Source organism: Tigriopus californicus, chromosome 10 (assembly GCF_007210705.1).
Source record: "Tigriopus californicus strain San Diego chromosome 10, Tcal_SD_v2.1, whole genome shotgun sequence".
Lineage (NCBI taxonomy): Eukaryota > Metazoa > Arthropoda > Copepoda > Harpacticoida > Harpacticidae > Tigriopus > Tigriopus californicus.
In genome coordinates, this window is record NC_081449.1 from 4,250,313 (window position 1) to 4,271,206 (window position 20,894).

Here is a 20,894-nt window from a genome sequence, read left to right on the forward strand (position 1 = left end):
TCCATCTTCAATCCACAACAGTGGATCTTAGATTTGAACAAAGGGTTTATGTTCAGCTTTTGGAAGTTTGGATCGAGATGGAGCAAGACGACTGGCTGGACATCCTTTTGAAAAGCCCAAGCCAGTCTTTTCAAAGAATTATATTGGGATTGAATTGCCTGCAAGTAAGAAATGCGCCAACAATGCTTGTCATACCAATGATTCACTTATTCAACCAAAGATCGGAAGACTTGCCCAAGCTTAGACTTCGGAATTGCCTTGTCCACAGGGTTCAGAATGTTCTCTCGGTTAGAAGTGAGTTTGATCCAACAACGGGTCAATCTTTTTTGGATCAACTAGAACCCTTGGAAATCAAAGTTATCGGAGGTTACATCCTTTCTGGCATGGAACCATCGCAAATCAGGTCTATGGCGGATATGCATAGACGCACAAAAGTACTGAGAGCTATTTCAGAGGAGCCTTTAAGTAATCTCTTTAGAGTGCTGGACATATCCGCTCTTAAACACTTCGCTAATCTGCATTTGAGGGATCTGACGCTCATGTCGACAAACGTTTCCGGAATTGACCTTGGGAGTCTGCTCTATTTCTTGGATTTGCACCATTTCCAATCGAATGATCAAATGGTTAAAAGTCTTGTGCCAAGACTCAAAGGACCCATTTGTACGGATGAGAGCACCTTCAATGACTGGTCAGCGATCTTGCAAATACTTTGGAATGATAAGCGAACTACGACCGCCGCAGAGCTTTATGACTTGGGAGATTCAATCGTCTTACTACCTTTGACCAAGATCAAGGAAATCGATAAGGACGTTTTAGGGTTTGTGGCACCTTATCTCTTCGAGAGAAGTCATTACCTGAAAGAGTTTCGATACACGGAACACGAAGCCAATATTCAATTTTTGGGACAATGTGTGACATTTTTAAACAAGCAAGGCATGGACCCCAGATTCATTCAGCTGAGAGTGTTCCACACACTCAGATACTTAGAAACTTTCACGAACCGCCCAAAGAACGGCCGATTCAAGCGAAATCTTTCCGAAAGAGAACTCGATCAAGTTAGAAGGGGATTTGAGGCCGCTCGAGCGTATTGGAAATATCTTCATGACAACAATTTTCTTACCCAAGATCAGAAGAACAAAGCTCGAGTAATTTTCAGCAACTTCGTTGAAGAAATCGCAAAAGAGCAGAGGAGGTTACTGAATCTCAACGATTCTATTTCGAATAGAGACGTTTCTGCGACTCTCCACAACCTGATAACCGAGGGCTTATTAAGCGAAAGTATTGAACAAGAATTTCACGAGTTTTCAGATCGGCTTAGAGTCAAAGTCGTTCACCAAGTTGAAAATGTTCTTAAGGTGAACTTTGCTGAGCCAAAATACCTGCCAGAAGGTCCTCTAAAAACTGAGCTCCAAGAAATTTTTGGGTTACACCATGAAGTTACTCAAGCAACCTCAACCGCTTCTCCGACTAAGGAAATTAAACCATCATCAGGATCAATCGGTATGATAACACATACGGGTTATACATATTTCTCGCACTAATATCACTTGATCTATCATTGCAGAGCGAAAACTAGAAATCCCATTTGACTTGTTTGAGGGATTGGACCACCTCCTCGTCGACACTATGTTAGATCAACTGGGCCCAGCCGCAAAAAAGCCAAAAACGGCTAGTACACTTGTCAATTCTGGAACATCTGGAGAGCAAACTCTCCCCCAGTCCTCCAAAGTCCATCAAGAATTCATATCCGAGGCTAAAATGAAGGCAACAATCTCGAGATTCAAATATTCTGGCGATTCCATATTCCTATCGGAGTCAACATTGAAAGCGGTTGATGATTCTACCGTCAAGGAATGGGACGTTGAACGGATTTTGGCCAACCTTGACATTTTGGGGAGAACAAACGAACTGTCAACCTCGACAAAATCAAAATTATGGAACAAGGTCCATGCCGACCTGATCCCAGGCACAATCTTAGGATCAAACACTATTTTAAACTTAGGAAACCTCTTGCAAGTTGTGAAAACCGTCAAAAGTATTAGTGCTTCAATGCTTTTCTCACAAGATTTTGGTTTCGAGGCAATAAGCGAACTCTCTAGCAAACTGAAGAATGGCGCGAAAATTGAATTTGCGCGGCAAATCGATGATCTATTGGTGTGTCAAAAGGCCGAACAGAATAACGATCACATCAAATTGCTCTTAGCTTCAGTTCAACCAATTTGGTGCTATTTGAACTCAGAGAATCTTTCAGAGTTTTTCAGGAATTGCCCTAAAGTACTACAAGACTTGATAGCTCTTTTTCCAGGAATGCCATTGTGCTCAGAGAGTCAAAGAGAGACACTGTTGACTTTTCTTAATTCAACCGCCAAAATGTTTGGTCCTTCTAGTAATTGGTCCAGTTCCGATGCAGCCTCAATGGGAACAATCATTGGCGGATTGAAATCCGAGTTACTTTTGAAGATTCCCCCTACCGCTTGGAGAGGACTTACTGATTTTGGATATCAACAACTCGAACAGAATAATGATCTTGCTCTGTTGCCCGCGCAAAAGGAGCAAATTCCTTTAGAATTTTGGGAGATACCATAAATCGTGTAGATTAAGCGATCACCTGCTGTACGGCCTAAGCGGATGTACGGTACAGCAAGAATTTTGGGAGATACCATAAATAGTACCATAAAAGTGTAGATTAAGGGATCATTTTTTAATAAATCTAAGTACCGACAAATGCAAAATTCTAGAAACAAAAGTCTTTATTGATCAGTTAACTCTGATTTTGTTCCAGGAAGACACAATGGATTAGCCTTGCTCTAATGTAAATTAAGAAGCAAATTTGGTTTGGTAGAGGAGCACCAATTGTTGTTCAGAATTTATGAAATATCCTATTGTCATAAAGAATTTGACCATTGAACATCAAGGCTGGCAATATTTTGATATCAAATGACGGGGAAACAAACGTAAATGGCGTTGTTTGGTGGTGTTCTATTACATCTGTGATGTATAGTTGGCAGAGAGTTCTGGTTATGAATGCCTGGCCTTCTTGGGTGGGGATCTCATCAAGGTTGAAGATCGCCTCTTAGAGCGGGTCAGAGCCGCATTGCTCGTGGAAGGCGCACCCAGAATTTCGTCATCTTCATCGTCATCTTCATCCTCACTGTTTTCAGGAGAATAAAGAACTTGGGCAAGGCGCCGTTTGCTTCGATTCCACAAATTATCAAGGTGCCAGTCGTTGCCCCCGAAGATTTTCAAAAAAGACCCGAGCAACTGCAAATGAGAGAGAAGACCACTTCAAATCAACATCCAGATGGAAAGCAAAGATCTTTTGAGAGCACGGTTTCATTTTCTGCCCTCACCTCTTTGCTTTTGTCCTCCCAAGTATGTTGGATTTGATCCCGCTTTTTTTCGATGTAGCTCTTCGTTTGACTACTCATGGCTTCCACCTTATTCTGAAACTGGAGCTTTTTGCCTCGGATGAAGGACACATTGAGGTCCTTGGTTGAATATCCACGAGCCAGATTTCGCTTCACGAATTGGTCATAATTGCGCACGATTCGGGTCACGATATCAGACGTGGACACACCCTCAGTTCTTTGAGTGGCGACAAACATTCCCTTTTCCTTTAGGTCCTTGTACACGTCCACGCCTGACCCTGTGGTGTAGGGAAGCTCGTCGTGAGCCACGAAGTCGATCTTGTGCTTGGTCAGGTACTCGTCATCCAAAGACCAAGGGGCGTTTTTCACCACCTCATCGACATAACGGCAATGTCTGATGGCCTCGTAGCGTTCGTTTTCATCCATGACCGTCTCGCCTATCGGTTTTGAATTAAAAGGGTATTAACTAACTATCATTAGATTCATTTAATTCATGATTGAAGTTATTCGGTTCATATTCAGACTAGAAATGAGCTCATTATTCAAAGTCAATACACAGTTTACTTTTTGTTAATAAAATATGTTTTAACAGTGCGTATGTCAAAATTGAGGATAAGTCGAAAGATAAAAACTTGAGCGTTTCGCACTTAGTAAGTACTGATTGTTATCGATATGGGTTCAAATTCGAGTTCAAATCAATGAAAATCCGTGTAAATAACCTTTTCGCTCCCGAGTGAGTTTGTCATTGCAACAGCCCACCAACAGATACACGGACGATTGTGGAAACAATCTCTTCACTTGGAGTAGTTGTCGGGCGTGTCCTTGATGAAACAGGTCGTAGATTCCGTCAGCGTAGACTCGGATTTTCCGCGGTGCCGTCCCATCCTGGGCCATCTTGATCGTGATTTTGATGTTATAGTCGCAGAGATCGCGCTCAGCTTGAGCCCTTTCCTCATCATCAAAGGGCGCGGGTTCACACAATTGAAGCTTCGCATCGCTCAAACTGGGCGTGGTGGGGCGGTCGGGCGTGGCATCTTGGGATGTCTCGACACCGTTCTTAGGAGGCACAGGCGAAGAAGCGCCTTTCTTTCCGTTCTTTCTAGGCGACATGGCACTCTAGACTGAAGTGTGATTTGACACCACCAAGCGAGAGAACACTTGCATTAACTAAATAAGGAAGGAATGTGTGTAACGTCGGAGCTTGAATCCTACACACATAAACTCATAAACTCAGTCTGATAACAAACATCAACTAAGATCTTCAGTTCGGGACCTGGCGATTGCGTCAAAATGTCACTTTCCACATCGTAAGGTTCCCTCTCCAACGTGGAAGTCTAGCAACGAGTTTGTGCGTTTTTGTACGGTCACTACATTCAGACGATTCAGACGTACAAACAGAAAAAGAAACAGAGAAAGAAGATGTAGAAACCGAAGACTCTCAACCACGCCGTGCGTCTCCCAAGCGTCTTCTTGGTGCTCTTGTCAATGATGCTGACGTGGGTTCCTGTGTTCCTGGGTTCTGAGCTCTCTTTACTTAAATACACATTGACCCCATAATATCCAGAACTTGTCAAACTCGTATGATGAAAATTGAACACTTCAAACTACAGGGTGGCGCGTAAGAAGCGACGCCAACCAAGCTGTGGTGATCAGTGCTGATGGGGACCAATTAATTATCGCGAGATGCTGCTTTTAGGGCTGCCAATTTAAATTTTCAATGTTATGTGACATGACTAGTGGAATGTCGGAAACCCGTTAGTTAGCCTGAAAAAGTAACCCTGATTTCTCTTCCGTCCAATCAGGGCTGCTTTTGCTCAAACTGAACATTTTACAGAGCAATGTAATTGGCTGGGGTTTTCACTTTCCAAGTTTTCTGGCAGCCTTGAATATAGATTTGATTTGATCCCATCACTGGTGATGAGTTGGGTGTCCACTACTGACATCAAGCAAAAGGGAACATGGTGCGGCCGAATGGTTGTACTTATCAAAAAATAAATCATATCATGCATGGCATGGTAAATCAAATAGAGGAATATTAGTAATCTTCAAGAACAAAGGCAAAGCAGGATGACTTTGATTCAATGCCTGTTTTGTTTCTTGCAATCTGGCCCCAACTAACTATGTCCCAAAAATCCCCATTTTGTTATTTTCTTGAGCTAACTTTTTGACCCCCTATATTAGTAGAGGATTTCTGCTTGGGCGAAGCTTGCTCAAGTTCAGAAACTTGCCTAAGCATACTTGTAAACAAGTATGACTTGGGTATCTGTTCCCACAGGTATGTACAAATAGGATAGAACCTTTCATTTGCTAGAAAAAACTTGCAAAGGTTGTTGACTATAGTTAAGTGAAAAATCTAGAATTTCCTAATAATATAAGGGCTTGTAACGTGACACACCCCAAAGAAAACGGGAAGAGGCATGGTAGATTTCTAAATAAACTGCTCTTACCTTGCCTTGAACGCAATTTCCTTTCCTGACATTATGTGACCAGGAGCACTAATTAAATAAGATTTTGATAGAATTAGCCAAAAACAACACAACCGCATTATTATCCAATAAAAAGGAATTGGCCCCACCAGCCCTTTATTTGGTAGAGGCTGAATGACAAAGCGCCTTCTGAAGTGCAGAACGTAAAACATATTTTGTGCAGTGTAAGGGGGTTATTGAAAGATTTTGCCCAAACAATAGGTGAAGCTTCTCACAAGGTGGAAGTGAATTCCTTCCAGATTGGTTAAGATTACAATCAAAACGATATGTAGTCAAAAGAGTCTGATAAATTTGGCTAGCTTATAAGCCATTGTTGCATATAAGCAATATTTTAAAAAAAAGTTTTTGTCATTGCGCGTCCCAAATAAATCCAGAAGTAATCTTTATTTGGTAAAATTATAAAATTAAACAATATTTACATAGAAATCGACTTTGTAGGAAAATCTAATTGACACACATTGTTTTGTCACACTCAAATCTAGCACTGTTTTTGGTGTCATATTTATATGGGACCCAACTAATAGAGATAGAACCCTTCATTGCCCTGTTATTTCATGACTATGTTTGGCCCCCGTGCAAATCAAAAGTGCCAATTAATCGGATCAAAAATTTGCAAATCCTATCCTGGCTTATTTGCGTGTTCTTTTCTGTTTTCACCTTTTACCAAAAAAAACCTTATTAAAGAATATTGACCTTTTCAAGTCTAAATCATAAAAAAGATTCAGACACAATGTCCCACTTTTTGGTTTTGAAGTTGCCCTTATTTATATGGAATGGTGATGTCAGAGAGCTGAGACACATTGGTGTTGGCTCTTGGTCAAACTTGCTGAAGAAGCAGGGCCCTACCAAAATTATTTGTAGGAACACACATTTTGGGTGAGAAAAAAAAACAATCTACTTTCAACCTAGGATAATTGCAGTGTCTTAGATGTTGTCTTGTTTTGCTTCAATAGCACAAGATAAGACAAAAAAGTCAGACAAATGAAGAAAAACATAAAACACAAAAATGTAAATAAAAATATCATGTGTCGTCAAATGTCATTTGGGGTTGTTGTGTTGCTGTCATTATCGTTAACCATGACATTTTTGTTGGAATTGTCATAGATTTGTCTTTTATTCTTTACCAGTGAATTTAATGGCGTTTGTATTTTGAAGAAATATAATCATCTTCTCTATAGTATTTTCGAATTTTCATGGATTGGATCCTCAGTACATTACAAGTATATGATCAAATTACCATGAGTACCCTGTATCCATGTTTGTTGTCCAAAGCAAACCAGAAGCAAATTCAAAACATTGGCGGGGGCTCACGATTCCCATCAAAATCAATCTGTAGATTCCCATTTTGGCCGTTGATCTGGTCATACATACCTGCATCATGACGACCTTGGATCCCTGCCCTCGAGACAAATTCTCGGGTGCCGAGTTATCGGCCATTGAAACGGCCTTGAAGAGGCGACTCGGGCCGCAGTTCATCTCGCAAAGGCCGGCTGGAGGCGGTCAGAAGGTGGTGTATGTGGAAGGTTGGCGGCTCGTCTCGCTAGCCAACGATATCTTTGGCTTTAACGGCTGGTCCCATTCAGTCACGTCATCCAACATTGACTTTGTCGATCATAACAACGGGCGGTTTTACGTGGGCGTGTGCGCGTTTGTGCGAGTTCAATTAAGGGACGGGTGTTTCCATGAAGATATTGGCTATGGCGTGAGTGAAGGGATGCGATCCAAGGCCTTATCCATCGAGAAGGCTCGTAAAGAGGCCGTGACCGATGGGCTCAAAAGAGCCTTGAAGAGTTTCGGCAACGCCTTGGGCAACTGTTTGAACGACAAAGATTACGTCCGATTGATAGGCAATCAGCCCAAAATGCCCGTGAAATATGAACCGAGTGATATCTTGCGATCGGACGAGCAATCGGACTTGAAAAAAATCCGATTAAACGCCCTTCAATCGCGCACTTTCCACGCCCAAGAGCCGCCCCCCGTACCTGCCGATCGTTGCCCAACGCCTCAAGGTCAGAGCACGGAGCTGGATTTCACCACGCCCAGCACTGAAGCCACGAACCCGGAGACGCCCTCTGTGACTGAAGAGGAATCGAAAAGGCTGGAGCGATTGAGAAAAGCCAAACAAAAGCAGCTCGAGTTTGATCGCCTCAAACGACAGAGGGCCGAATCGCTCTCCGACACGCCCAGAAACCACCCGGTTAAGGTGGAGCCCGCCCCTGGACTTTTGTGCGAAGACGACGCGGATTTCTGGGTCAACATGAGTCAGATGCAGGAAACGCCCTTGGCCAAGGCCAGCACGCCGAAGCGACGTAAACCCAGTACGCCTAAAAGTAAGGTCAAAGAAGGGACGCCCAGCGAAAACGCCACCCATTTACGGGCCTCGCCCCGATTTGCTTTGGGCGGCAAGCGAAAATCGCCGGTTTCCCATCAGAATCCGATCAGCTGAATGTGAACGCGACAATTTTCTCATCGTCAATGAATTTTAATCACTTTTTGACTAATTTACACAAATCTTGGCGCTCTATGCATTTAATATCCAAGCAAAAATACTAAGCTAATTGAAACCATGACTGAAATACTGAATAATATTGAGATGAGAAGTAACATGAAACCCCACCCAATTAGCTCCCATGGGTCGCGAGGGCTGCTACTTCTTTTTTCCCGATCTCATAGGATGAGCCGCCGCTCCGGGATCGCCATTGGCGGGCTGGAACACACTGGATGCGGCCATGAGATTCTCAATGTACTGTCCCAAGACCTGGTTCTCCGATCGGAGTCTCAGGTTCTCTTCCTTGACGTTATCCACGCGCGAGCTCAGGTCGTCCAAGGTGTTCTGGAGCTCCAGAACTTGGGCGATTAATCGGGCTTTTTCCTCTTGCTCCTCGTGACTCAAATCATCCCCTTCCAAGATATTGATCGAGGTTAACGAATCCGGACCATGGGAATGAGCCAAAGTGGGCATAGATTCGGCAGTGGCCTCAGTGAGCACCTCTTCGTCCTCGTCTTCGTCCAGCTCGTCGGCCATGGGAATGCGGTTATCATCCTCGATGGGCGTGGTCTCCCCGGACATCTTCACAGAAAGCTCACTTCAAAATATCAAGGCTGAATGACCACGGGCAGAACCTTGAAGGATCAATTTCAGAAGAGCTGACACGCTGGACTTGTCTTGTTTGTAGCACTTTGATATTGGTCATGCATTTTCGTGGCTGAACTCCAAGATTGATTTATATTAGCACCAGACCTGTGTTGTAATAGTACTGGCAATTGTATGTCCAATTGAGTGTAAGTGCACTTAATTACATTGGAAAGTATCGCAATCAATTGAATTTCAGGCAATGTTATTATACCTTATATACTGGAAGATTTTGATGGTTCATATAAAATAACTAAGCGATTATTATACCAAATGTCTTTTCCTTTAAAGCACATTTGAAGGGAAATTTCAAATATATCTAGATTATGGTGAACAATCCCTTCCTCAGCTCCAAATTTGACACATTCATATTTGTCAAGGTCGTTCACAGACTTGCCTAAAATAAATAAAACCATCTTAATTGCCTGTTCGATAGTGATAATGATTGTATTGAAAAAAAATTAAAAATATATTAATTGCCCTTGCAAATAATTACAATTGAATATCAAGACCCTGACAAAGAATAGTTTATCAAATATTTTTTGTGACTCATTTTTCTGGGGAGATGGGCTTTTTAAAAAAAATCAAAGCTGTTGTTGACACTCTAAAATCTCCAAGAAAGTATAAGTAATTTTTTTCGTTTTGCTGCCCTAAACAGGTGGGTGCTGTTAGAAAAGGGCTCAATGTCCAGGACATCAGTGTTCCTCAGCTGTATATTTTCTTTGTGAAAGTCTGACTGATTTGTAGAGCTGAATTTCCAGGCTGACACAGCCGAGGTTCATGAATTATCGATCCACCAAAGTTGTCATTCTTTACAACCGCTATTGATTTTCGAGCTTGTCCCATCTGGATTTTTCTCATGAACTTTGGCCATGATCATGGCTGTCCAATTTCTCATCTTAAAAAAGGATTATTTTAATATATTTTCTTCGCCATGGTCACCTTTCTCTACAGCTAAATCAATCGGAGCAAAAATTGTTTGTATTCCCACAGACTGCCACCGCCTGGACTATGGACTATAGGCGAGGGAATACCAACAGTTAACCAATTACCCTAGTATTCAACAAAACAATCCAAATTTACATGTTAATAGGTACACATCGATTCCTTTCCCACTTTAGGTAATGATGCATTACCCATCCGCACAATTGATTTTTGCCAATGTCCTATATAATCGCAATTTGGACAACAATAAGAGTGAAAAAGAATGGCTGAACTGTCTTTGCCAATGAGTTTAATGTTGGTCATGCCTGGTTTTTGTATTCAATTGACCAAAAAATCATTTTCCCGACCTATTCTGGCATCTTTTCCTGCTTCTGTCTCTTGGCTGCAGATTAGTGGCACTAGGTGAACAATAGGTCGAGACCCGCTTTAAATCGGCACCTGTGTTTTGTGGCACGTGGCATTCCTTCCCCACTTGACTGTCAGAGTAATACAATTGGAATTGGTTTCCCTTGGCAGGCGATTGATCATGGCTCGAGACGATGTCCTAGTCCTCTTTGACGTGGATGGAACCCTCACTCCCCATCGCCAAGTCATCCTTCCTCATGTCCAAGATTTCCTACAAAACCAGCTTAAACCCGTGGCCACCGTGGGTCTTGTGGGCGGGTCGGATATGCCCAAGATCGCTGAGCAAATGGGCGGGGCGGATGTGATACACAAGTTCGATTTCGTGTTCGCCGAGAATGGCTTGGTGGCCTATCGAGATGGGCAATTTGTGGAGAAACAAAGCATCTCGGCATTCATCGGCGATGATAAATTGCAAAAATTTATTAATTTCTGCTTGCGATACATGTCTGACTTGGAATTGCCGTGCAAAAGAGGCAATTTCGTCGAGTTCCGGAATGGCATGATCAATGTGTGTCCGGTGGGTCGGAGTTGTTCTTATGAGGAAAGGCTGGTCTTTGCCGAATTTGACGCTAAACACCGGGTTCGAGAGCAAATGCGCGACGCTTTGATGAAGGCCTTTCCCGATTTGGGTCTGCAATTCGCTATTGGAGGCCAGATATCGATCGACGCTTTCCCGATTGGCTGGGATAAGCGGTATTGTTTGAAGTTCGTGGAAAGTTTTAAGGACATTCATTTCTTTGGCGATCGAACCGCTCCGGGTGGCAATGATCATGAGATCTTTGAGGATCCTCGCACGCAAGGTTACACCGTTAGCAGCCCGGAAGACACGCTATCCCAGCTCAAGACCATTTTTAAGCTTTGATGACAATTGTTTGACCATTTTCTTGTGATACTGTTTGATGATGAATTGATTATAAGCGCAATCGCGCTCAAGAGTGATTGTTTTTATATTCTTGGCGTTAGTTGGACTTGAAGTGTGTCTATTTTTTTCTAGATCGACATCATGGCCTCAAACTCTCAAAACGGACGACAGACCAACGGAATGATGGCCAATGGCGGTTATGGTTCAGACTCGACTAGTTTGCCCTCGATAGCCGGTCCCCCAGTGGCTGACCTTGTGTCTCAACTTGAGGATTATACCCCAACTATCCCTGATGCTGTGGCTCAACATTTCCTAAGCTCTTCTGGATTCCAAACGGATGACCCCCGGATCGTGCGGATCATGTCAATTGCGGCCCAAAAGTTCGTGGCGGACATTGCGAATGACGCGTTGCAGCATTGCAAAATGCGAGGGGCGGGGCAGACCAACAAGAAAAATAAAGATAGGAAATATGTGCTCACCAACGATGATTTGGCCCAAGCCATGAGTGATCAAGGCATCACACTCAAGAAACCGCCATATTTCATGTAACAATTAGTAATACAGTACCAAATCATAATCATTATATGTTTGCATCTTCGGAGGTTCAACGAAACATTCTCAAGAATAAATCCTTCATGACAAGTAAAGCCTGCTCGGTCGCCGCTTACTCGAAACGAGTTGTTGGTTGAGGAAACCCAATGTTGTAAATGTGATACCTGATTTTGTCGTCAAAACAAGTTGAGATTCTATTTCAAAACAAAATTCAATTATAGCGCTTGTGAAGATGAAACATGATTTTCTTTTTTGATAACCCATACCCCGGTAGCGTGAACCAAAAAGTTAAAATAGTCTATCCAGTACTTATGACGAGGAGTAACGACGGAGAAACTCACAACACTTGAAAGGAGTTTGCTCAAATGTTAACAAAGCTTAAAGACTTCTAGTTGCGTTTCTCTTTGTTAAAGCTTCATTTCATTTTATATTTTTGAAGTAGCGCAGATAAGTTTATTATTCCCCTTCGAACATTTAAGGACAATAACACTTTGAAAAATTGAATTATAACATATCCTGAGCTTTTATGTCAATTGAAATTTCTTCAAAATTCATCGAGCGGACGGTGAGATATTATGCTTAGAGGTTCGTGCATTTTACTTCAAATTTGACCACACATGCTCTGGTAACATCTTAAATCAATTGCCAAGAGAGCAATTGTGCTTCACAAGCGAGAAAACTCCACGTACTTCATTATCATCAGCAAGAATATCCAATGTCAATTGCTGTATTTCTTTGTTTTGCAATTACTTCTAATAGTAAAATACCTAATTTCCAGTAAACAACAGTGGTGTTCATCTACTATGGACGCTCTCAAGAAGCCTAGGGTCGACAAAACACGCTTTTTAAGCTAAGGCTTGTCTCGTTTTGGCGACGGCGGCTTCTTTTTCCTTGCTTTGCACCCACAGCCTCTAGCCTACTCCTTGGCTGCTGAAGCGCCTTGGATTCCACGTAGAATGCTGGAAAATTTCTACACTAGTGATGGACCGAAAATTTCTGTAATCGAATCAGGGAGATTTGAAGGAGCGAGTCAGTTCAAAGTCGATAACAACTATTTCTACAATGAAAATCAAACCTAAATATGTATGATCTAAACCGCATAATTTTGCAAAAAGAAGAATTTTTTATGCTTCTTTTGATGAAGCTATTGACTCTTTTAAGTAGCTGCTGAATGATGATATCAGCACAAATTTTGAGAGGTGACTAGGGTACTTTTCAATTCAGTAGAGGTACTGAAAACCTAAGATGCATTGCACAATATTGGACAGAAAACGTTTCTAAGGTGTCAAAAAGTCTATTGGAAAAACAGAAAGTTCTAAAAGAGGGAAAAACAAGTCCAAAAATGGCTTTCTCAGCTAAAAAGTTACTTTTAAGCATGTCAATGAGTAATTCTGTGATAGTTTACAAATATACAATGCTAAATGAACTATTCCTTTTATGGATAGATGAACTGAAAATCTAATATAATCCCTTAAAAAAGAACTATGAAGCCTCAAAAGAGCACTTAACTTCCCAAAATTTGACGGTGACGTCATCTTCCTTTCCTGCTAGTCTTCATTGTCCCAATATTTGAAGGCACTGTTATGTTCAAAGCATGAAAGTTTATGTCAAGCGTTATCAAAAGTTCCAGCACCAAACCTTTTCCTCTTGGTGGTTATTGTGGCTCTCTTTAATGGAATGAAGCTTGAGGTTCCATCCAAGTTCAATTTTATGATTAGAAGGTCATGAAAAGCAAATGAATGATTTTTGTTTGAAATAGCAAGATTCGACACACCGCCAAGGTTGATTGATTAGATATTTTGACACCTAAAATGTGCTGCTGCCTCAAAATTCAATTTCAGTGGCATTTACAAAAAAAATCCAAATCAAAAACAACTAATCACCTCGTCTAGATACTCATGATGATTTGGCTATCATAAATGGTCAAACAAAAATTGCCATTTAGATATGTAGGAAAAAAGGTCAACTTGTTGGGCTTTCAAAATGAACGTTGGGTTGCTAAAATTCCGATCCCGATTGACAAAAGGCAGAAAATATGAACAATATCGAAACATACCGCTCATCTCTTTTTTCACCTTCTTAACTTGCTTTCAATGCATGCGGGAATCAGCCGAAATTTCGTTCTCCTAGCGCATGTATTTGTTCCATCACTATTCCTCACCAATGCAGGCATTAGTGGCTGAAATGCTTGATCCTTCTTACATTATACTGCAAGTCAGTCAGTTCTTCAGACGGATTTGAAAGCGATTCCAGCTTGAGAGTGCATTAGATTGACTGATTTCGTGAACTTTGGTTTTTGTCGATAATCATCACATAAGGTTCGTCCTCCATTGTCATGTGTAATTTTTGCCCTTTTCGCGCTGTGAGCTAGGTTAGGATAATTCAGCACAGATGTAGGATTTTCAGCGTTTCCTTTTTCGGCATTTTCATTCTCTGTTCGTCCAACTCATTGAGAGATTAGGTGGAAGCACTAAAGTATTCATTCCCGTTGAGCATTGTGGTTACTTTTTATTTGTCGATTCATGCCAGATAAATATTTACTATTCATCACTCCCTTTTTCTGAGAATTTGACGTAAATTTAGCTCTTATCTTTTACCAGATTAGTTCACCAGCAAAGTTTTGGTGAACCCATTCTAAAGAAGGTTCTAGAAGAACTTGAAATGTCGAAAGTATGTACATTTCTCGACATTGGGAATGAAAGCCTTTCTTTTACTTTAGCCAATTCTCCAAGGACTTTTGAAGAGCTGAAAATGTTGTGTTAGGATAGTTGATCTTTAAGTTTTAGCTTCAAGGACAGTTAAAAAAGATCACCACGGAACACACTACACACCTTGCTAACGTAACATTTGTTGAGCATGTTTTACGCCCCCTTGATTCCACAAACTGAAGAGCAAAGGTGGGCGAAAAAGTGTAATCCTCGCAACGTGCGATATTTTTGTGTAATTTATTGTTTATTGTAAAAACCACTCTTGGACACCTTGTGGTGTATAATTAGAGTATGGGTTATTGCGGATACCAAATGATTATAAAAACAAAAAGGAAAGTGGTAATAAAAGCGCAGCCAAAGTTTGAAGCAAAGGGCGGGTGATAAGGGACATTTTCTGTAATTTGTCGTTTAATTTGTCGTACAGTTTTCCCACTTTCGGCTCGGAGTAAGCAATTCCACACTTACTAATTCGTCATAGTCTCTGACGTCAGCCACAACCTGGTTTTTTTAAGCAATTGTGGTTGAAACTTAAAGGTCAAGTGTTAAAATAGAGAAAGATTCAATAAAGAAAATGTGGTCTGATCTTTAGGGTCAGGCCTCGGTCACTTCAAGGTTATTCTTAATAAGCAGGTGACCAGCAAGCTAGAACATGCATTAGAGTTAGAAAGTATCAAAGCTATCGATTTCTAGCCCAAGGCCTTTCTATGAATATTTTCTGGTCTCTCCCCTTGTTAGTCGATTCACTTACTCGATTGAACTTGAGGAGTAACATTGTGGCCTGATCGAGTCCTACTTATTTGCAGAATTAAATCATGGACAAGATCTCTGGAAAGGAATTGATCAAGGCCGATGGCTCCACTTCCTCCGTGGACCAAGCTTTGGCTGACAAGGAGATTGTGTGCTTTTATTTCTCCGCCCATTGGTGTCCTCCCTGTAGGCAATTCACTCCCATCCTCAAGGATTTCTATGCGGTAATGATGCTTAAACCATCGAATCCCATGCTAAATTAACTCATTCATCTGTTTTCGTTGTACAGGAAGCCAATGATATGGGGGTTGAGATCATTTTTGTGTCTTCGGACAAGTCCCATGACGATATGATATCGTACATGAAGGAATCTCATGGGGATTGGTTCGCCTTGAAGCATGGTGACGATTCAGTCAAGGAGCTCAAAGAGAATTTCCAGATCTCGGGCATTCCATCCCTGATCGTGTTGAAGAAGGATGGAACCTTAATCACCAAAGAGGGCCGTAATCACGTCCAAGGCAAGGGCCCTAATGCCGTCAAGGAATGGAAGGCCTAAATCCTTGAACCGCAGTATTATGGATGGTTCATTGAGTTATTAATAAATCCTTAACCATCATCTCTCACATTTCACGGCGTGGTGTAATTTATAATGGTGTGAATAACGTTGGACGTAGTCTGGACTGGTTGCTGCACGACGACGCTATGTATTGTACGAGGCTTTCCTTTTTTCCGTGTTACCAAGGGGCTCACAAAGTGGTAATTAAGCGAGGAAAGGCGTGTCTCATTGATGCTAGCGCAGGGACTCTATAGAGAGGAAACGACACGGATTTCCCCTCACCGCCAAGTTAGGCCATTGCGTTGAATCAAGACATTAACTGCAGTACGAATAAAACAAGATTATCCGTACTGCATAGTACATTCAGGTGTTTTTAAATTAATGATGATCTCCTTGATATACAACTCCATCTATATACTAAATATTTCTGAATTAATCTTGAAAGTCAGAAGAATAAATGAACATCAAATTAATCAAAAACAATCAAATTGTTTTTCGATTGAAATTGGTGAAATATTGCGTAAAATTAGCTCAAAAACACACATAGATAGAAAATCATCAAGAGTCATTTTATTAATTGATGGGTGATGTACACTGGCAAAATATAAAAAAATGTATGGAATAAGCAATAAAAGTGCATGTACATAAATGTTAACATATTAGAATATCTTGGATGGACAATTGATAATTTTGTCTAAACCCACACATTTGACAAAAAACATCAGGTGTATAAGGAATGAGTTATCTTTTTGTAGAGTTTAAATTTCTACTTATTAGGAAGTTTGCATAAAAGGCAGGCATTATTTAAGGGGCACAGAGAAATATCAAAGTACAGTAGACTAGATCTCAATTTGCACTTTGGACTCCAATAAATTGTTTTTCTTGCAAAAGCATCCAAAATACCAAAATAGTCCAATAAAACAGGTGCCATATCTCTTAAAATTATTATTTCATGATTATGAAGCATCCAAATGAGTTTAAAGAACAATACGTAGCTCAGAGCTACAGTATGTCTACTTTTGGATTGAGGGCCATTCCTAGAGTGAGAACCATAGTTTCATAACAAATGCGTCAATTACTTGAAATTTGGTCAAGATGTGTCTGAAAGAATTTTCTACAAATAATATTTTTGACAAAAGAGAATTTATTGATTGTGTTTTGAGCAAATTCTTGTTTTATCAAGAAAACCTAATTAGCACTTTTCAGTTGTTGTACTTTAAGACATGTTTAAAGTCATTTTAAGTTTGCCTGAATGCCTGGTTTTAAGCACATACCATCAATGGTTACGAAAATGATATTAGTCACATATTTTGTTCAATAATTACGCCAATAACTGACATTCAAAAATTTCAGCGGCAAAAGTTTAGGCCTTACTTGGCGGGAAAGGTTTGGTGATCACAAAAAGGTGGCGTTTCCTTGCTTTAGTGTCCTTGGCTAGCGGTACATGGACTAAGTGGGCGCAACGACGAAGTAAAGAAAAAACCGGGAAGTAACATTTTCCTTCAATAGAATTAAACAAGTTAACAAAAGAAAACGTTAAAAAAAGGGTTTTTCATAGTTCAGACAAGTTCAACCTTCAAAATGACTAAGAATGTCCAATCTAAATGCTCTAACAAATGGAATACTGATCAAAAATTGTCTTCCCGGCAACAAAAATTATATCCATAACGTACCCTAAATGTTATGCACAATGATGGTATCACGCAAGACACGCCGCAATAGCCTCCTTCGGATTGTTCTCATCTCTCACAAGACACATTCATTTCACATTTGTGATCAGATCAAGCCCTCGGTTATGACAAATTAAGACCTCTACTTCTCCATTCGTCATTTTTACATGACTAATGTGCAAATCATTCCTAACATATAGGCATACACCCCCATGTGGGAATATGGGATTATCAGGGCGTATCCTATCACAACGAACTAAGTTGAAACCAACTATGGTTAGTTGTTCATCATCTCTCTCAACGGCTAGTTCTTCTAAGATCTTAATTTTTGTGCTGTCTTTTTTAGAAATCAGACAATGCACGTTCACTTTTAGCCCCTTTACTGACCTCTCTTTAGATGGACCAAGTTCACAAGATCTTGGACCATCCTCTCCAACCGTAAAAATCCCTCTTATCAACAAAGTTACGTTCTACTGGAGGGAGGAAGCTAAATGGGTTAAGGAAGGGGGGTGGGGCGGAATTAGGTTTAGGAATAGGATCAGCTCTAAAACCACGAAACTGAGCTATCCTATTTCTCGCCTTTATTACATCCCTTCTACGTGGAAGGAAGTACACCGCACATTAAAGCACGTCTTAAGCCTCATGGGCTGACGGCACAGGTATGGGTGAAAAAAAGAACAATCTACCTTTGAACATCCCTTCAAACTATTGTACTTATCAAGGCCGAACTTGAGAAGTTTTTGACACCATTTAGGGTAGTCAAACTGACAGCCTTTTCCTTCTTCAGGACAAGGCTGCTTTCGATAAACAGGACAGACTATTTTCTCTAGAACTGTCTTTGCCTGCTCTTTTTCAAGAGGAGGTACTACTTCAACCTCTACATTGGTCAAATCAGTCGACTTTTTAACTTCTGGGTGAGCCTGTTCTTCAAGCAGCACCCTGATTTCATTGACCCAAGCAACTAAAGCCTCTATAATAAAGTAAAGCCTCTGCAATAAAGTAAAGCCTCTATAATAAAGTAAAGCCTCTATAATAAAGTAAAGCCTTTATGATAAAGTAAAGCCTCTATGATAAAGTAAAGCATCTATAATAAAGTAAAGCCTCTATAGTAAAGATTATCCAAATATTTAAATCGCCAGTGATGCAAACTTGGCGTTTCAAGATGGTTTTGACGAAGCTGACCTTTCCTCATATAGCAATGGGAAAGAAAGTTCAGTTTCTGAAAAACGTGTTTGAAGCCTCTAAATTGCATCACTGATACTGGTCTCAGTAAAGACACGAACCTGCCAGAGCTTGCCTAATTGTCTCCATAAGGCTACTGTGCAGGTCATTTGAAGGTAAAAATTGTGTATCTTCACTGGTGGATGACTACTAATGCTGTAAGTACAATATGATAGGCCACAAAGGGCATTTGGGATGTTAGTCCCTTCAGAAAGATACTTGCTTTCACAAAATACAACGCCTAAATGGACCCTAGTTATATTCTTACTTTTGGTGGCTACATGAAATGTACCTCGATCGACCAATTTTGGCTAGGATAGGCCGATTTTCAAAATAATACCTTCATTGTGTAACCACTTTTATTCCAAACACATCTGGTTTACTGCAAGTTTCTGTGGAACCAGTGTTTTCACCGTGGGAGTACAAGAAGATGTTTTTCAGGGCCCTGCTCAACTCATCATTGGCTTGCTCGATCGACCATTTCTGCTTCAGTGCTTCGATTGGCACATTTAAAAGGCCTAAACCACTCTAGAATTTAATCGAAGCCCATTTGGTTTTCTACAGATTTCTCTCAGTTCATCGGTTGGGGCGTGGCAAACGTGTTTGTTTTGGCCCTCGCACTCACTCACTCACAATAGAGCGTTGACCCTACAACAGAGCCAGACACGAACGATCGAGTTTTTCGATCGCGGATTTCAACTTTGCATTAGAGCCACGCCCTAACTATGCAAGCTATGGACTCAAATTGAACGGATGGGCAAAGGCCACTTACGGTAAAACCTACCTATGCTGTTTAAAGTAAATCTTTTACCATAACTCGACACGAAAGCTCTCGTCATGGGGCAGGTCTGGAGCAGCTATCGAGCGTTTGCCCTACTAAAGAGCTCAACACGAACGAACTTTACAAAATTGCAACCATGATGGTGAGATGGTCTTAGCACGTATCAATGTCATTTCTCAACCTGAGCGTAATCGTGTTTGAAGTTTTCAAACGGGCGTGCTTCCACCGGTGGGTGTGGCTGCGCCCCCACAACTTGATACAACCTAGGGGCGGGGCCACCTTGGATGTTTACCGAGTTTCGTCTTAGTGCCCTCTCGGAAACCCACCTCAAAAGGCAATCGCCCAGTGGACGCTATTTTTATTAATATAGGGAAGGATTATTCGTCGAATAAGAATATTCGAACATTTTTTGCTTTCAAATTATCCAAATATTTACATCGCCAAACGAATCACGAGATTCTTTCACGTTAATGTAATTTATTTCTTTGTCTTCGTTTGAGAGTCATATCGCAAAATGAAGCAATTTCACCGAATATCGTAACTTATCCGATCCCAACACATCGCAAGCAAGACCGGAATTTAGAAATCAAATCGAAAGTTACAGGTATCCCAGGGCTGCTAAGTACGGTGAAAAAGCTTTTTCATTCGTCCTGGATAAAATAAACGCTTTAGCTTTAGCTCAAAGAACTTGAGGGTAGAAAAGCAAAAAATAACAAAGTAATCTGACAATTCTCAAAGAGGTCCTTCGAGAACAGGCAAAGGAAGTAAGAATTGAATACGATTTGTTCTCTAATGATGTAAAAAAAAAATGAACGCAAAAAGGGTTTTGTTTTGATCGTTTGATCGATACGTTTTGAATTGATCTTTTTATTTGTAAAACTCGAAATGATCTCGATGCGCTTTTAAACTCAAAGAGTTATTGCAATTCCATCTTATCCATCAATCACTCCATACGCCTTTCTCAGGTCTTTAATTAAAGTCCTCTTCTCATCATCTGGCAAAAATGATGCTTTGGCGGCGTTGAAGTTCTGTAAAAAAAAAGTTGGCAATTTCTTATCGGTCAAACAGAGACTCTCTAAAAGCATCACATGATTTAGAAAGAGATATTACCGCTCTAGTTAAATGGGCCTCGGTCAGGCCCCAAGACTGGACTATATCATACTCTTCGGGCAGATAGGTGTTGGTAATCGTTGGATCATCACTATTGATGGAAAAGTTGGCATCGTCGATGGCAAATTGAATCACAGGGTGCTTCACCACATGTTCCAGAGAGACGGACCCCGTAAAAATGGACGAGTGGGGGCAACATTCGAAGTGAACATTCTCCTTCAAGCACCTTTTGTAAAGGGTCTCATCCTCCAAAACCCGATATCCATGACCTATGCGCTCGGCATGAAGCTTGTCCAAGGCCTAAAAGGACTCGATTATTCAGGGTAGATCAAACACTATTTTTCCCAGAT

At 41.0% G+C, this 20,894-nt stretch overlaps 8 protein-coding genes across 8 annotated transcripts in view; 5 read left to right on the forward strand and 3 right to left on the reverse strand.

The window, feature by feature from the left end:
- Positions 1-2,602, forward strand: part of LOC131888084 (muscle LIM protein 1-like) — a 36,838-nt gene extending 34,236 nt beyond the window's left edge. Inside the window, exons 3-4 of the mRNA XM_059236868.1 lie at positions 77-1,500; positions 1,565-2,602. Of these exons, the coding sequence (XP_059092851.1) occupies positions 77-1,500; positions 1,565-2,586 (2,446 nt within the window). The 3' untranslated portion in view covers positions 2,587-2,602. The remainder of the gene's footprint in view (positions 1-76; positions 1,501-1,564) is intronic.
- Positions 2,603-2,732: 130 nt separating this feature from the next.
- On the reverse strand, positions 2,733-4,973 carry LOC131888098 (choline-phosphate cytidylyltransferase B-like). Its single transcript, XM_059236884.1, has 3 exons — positions 4,088-4,973; positions 3,351-3,805; positions 2,733-3,261 (listed from the first exon to the last, which is right to left on the reverse strand). Exons 1-3 carry the CDS (start codon positions 4,476-4,478, stop codon positions 3,019-3,021), a joined length of 1,089 nt encoding a protein of 362 aa, XP_059092867.1. The 5' UTR covers positions 4,479-4,973; the 3' UTR covers positions 2,733-3,018.
- A 2,154-nt stretch (positions 4,974-7,127) lies between these two features.
- On the forward strand, positions 7,128-8,424 carry LOC131888099 (DNA repair protein RAD52 homolog). The gene has a single exon (XM_059236885.1). It carries the CDS (start codon positions 7,233-7,235, stop codon positions 8,298-8,300), a length of 1,068 nt encoding a protein of 355 aa, XP_059092868.1. The 5' UTR covers positions 7,128-7,232; the 3' UTR covers positions 8,301-8,424.
- LOC131888108 (short coiled-coil protein A-like) lies at positions 8,368-8,924 on the reverse strand. Its single transcript, XM_059236894.1, has one exon. It carries the CDS (start codon positions 8,922-8,924, stop codon positions 8,502-8,504), a length of 423 nt encoding a protein of 140 aa, XP_059092877.1. The 3' UTR covers positions 8,368-8,501.
- Positions 8,925-9,950: 1,026 nt separating this feature from the next.
- Positions 9,951-11,332, forward strand: LOC131888102 (uncharacterized). Its single transcript, XM_059236888.1, has 2 exons — positions 9,951-10,108; positions 10,449-11,332. Exons 1-2 carry the CDS (start codon positions 10,071-10,073, stop codon positions 11,197-11,199), a joined length of 789 nt encoding a protein of 262 aa, XP_059092871.1. The 5' UTR covers positions 9,951-10,070; the 3' UTR covers positions 11,200-11,332.
- LOC131888109 (transcription initiation factor TFIID subunit 10-like) lies at positions 9,972-11,866 on the forward strand. The gene is made up of 2 exons (XM_059236895.1): positions 9,972-10,080; positions 11,332-11,866. The coding sequence occupies exon 2, from the start codon at positions 11,341-11,343 to the stop codon at positions 11,746-11,748; it is 408 nt and encodes a 135-aa protein (XP_059092878.1). The 5' UTR covers positions 9,972-10,080; positions 11,332-11,340; the 3' UTR covers positions 11,749-11,866.
- Positions 11,867-13,908: 2,042 nt separating this feature from the next.
- On the forward strand, positions 13,909-15,831 carry LOC131888107 (nucleoredoxin-like protein 2). The gene is made up of 3 exons (XM_059236893.1): positions 13,909-14,069; positions 15,263-15,430; positions 15,496-15,831. The coding sequence occupies exons 2-3, from the start codon at positions 15,272-15,274 to the stop codon at positions 15,760-15,762; spliced, it is 426 nt and encodes a 141-aa protein (XP_059092876.1). The 5' UTR covers positions 13,909-14,069; positions 15,263-15,271; the 3' UTR covers positions 15,763-15,831.
- Positions 15,832-20,260: 4,429 nt separating this feature from the next.
- The window catches only part of LOC131888100 (adenosine deaminase-like), a gene marked incomplete in the record, with an annotated part of 2,840 nt that continues 2,206 nt past the window's right edge, over positions 20,261-20,894 (reverse strand). The window contains 2 exon segments of the mRNA XM_059236886.1: positions 20,261-20,462; positions 20,545-20,844. Of these exon segments, the coding sequence (XP_059092869.1) occupies positions 20,367-20,462; positions 20,545-20,844 (396 nt within the window).

Excerpts from the sequence above, each read along its gene's own strand:
- LOC131888098 (XM_059236884.1), bottom strand. The coding sequence starts at position 4,478 with ATGTCGCCTAGAAAGAACGGAAAGAAAGGCGCTTCTTCGCCTGTGCCT. Across the intron at positions 3,806-4,087 it reads ACTCACTCGGGAGCGAAAAG|GCGAGACGGTCATGGATGAA; the intron begins GTTATTTACACG and ends CAAAACCGATAG. Across the intron at positions 3,262-3,350 it reads GGGAGGACAAAAGCAAAGAG|TTGCTCGGGTCTTTTTTGAA; the intron begins GTGAGGGCAGAA and ends TCTCATTTGCAG.
- LOC131888099 (XM_059236885.1), top strand. The coding sequence starts at position 7,233 with ATGACGACCTTGGATCCCTGCCCTCGAGACAAATTCTCGGGTGCCGAG.
- LOC131888108 (XM_059236894.1), bottom strand. The coding sequence starts at position 8,924 with ATGTCCGGGGAGACCACGCCCATCGAGGATGATAACCGCATTCCCATG.
- LOC131888102 (XM_059236888.1), top strand. The coding sequence starts at position 10,071 with ATGTTAATAGGTACACATCGATTCCTTTCCCACTTTAG. Across the intron at positions 10,109-10,448 it reads CGATTCCTTTCCCACTTTAG|GCGATTGATCATGGCTCGAG; the intron begins GTAATGATGCAT and ends TTCCCTTGGCAG.
- LOC131888109 (XM_059236895.1), top strand. The coding sequence starts at position 11,341 with ATGGCCTCAAACTCTCAAAACGGACGACAGACCAACGGAATGATGGCC.
- LOC131888107 (XM_059236893.1), top strand. The coding sequence starts at position 15,272 with ATGGACAAGATCTCTGGAAAGGAATTGATCAAGGCCGATGGCTCCACT. Across the intron at positions 15,431-15,495 it reads TCCTCAAGGATTTCTATGCG|GAAGCCAATGATATGGGGGT; the intron begins GTAATGATGCTT and ends TTCGTTGTACAG.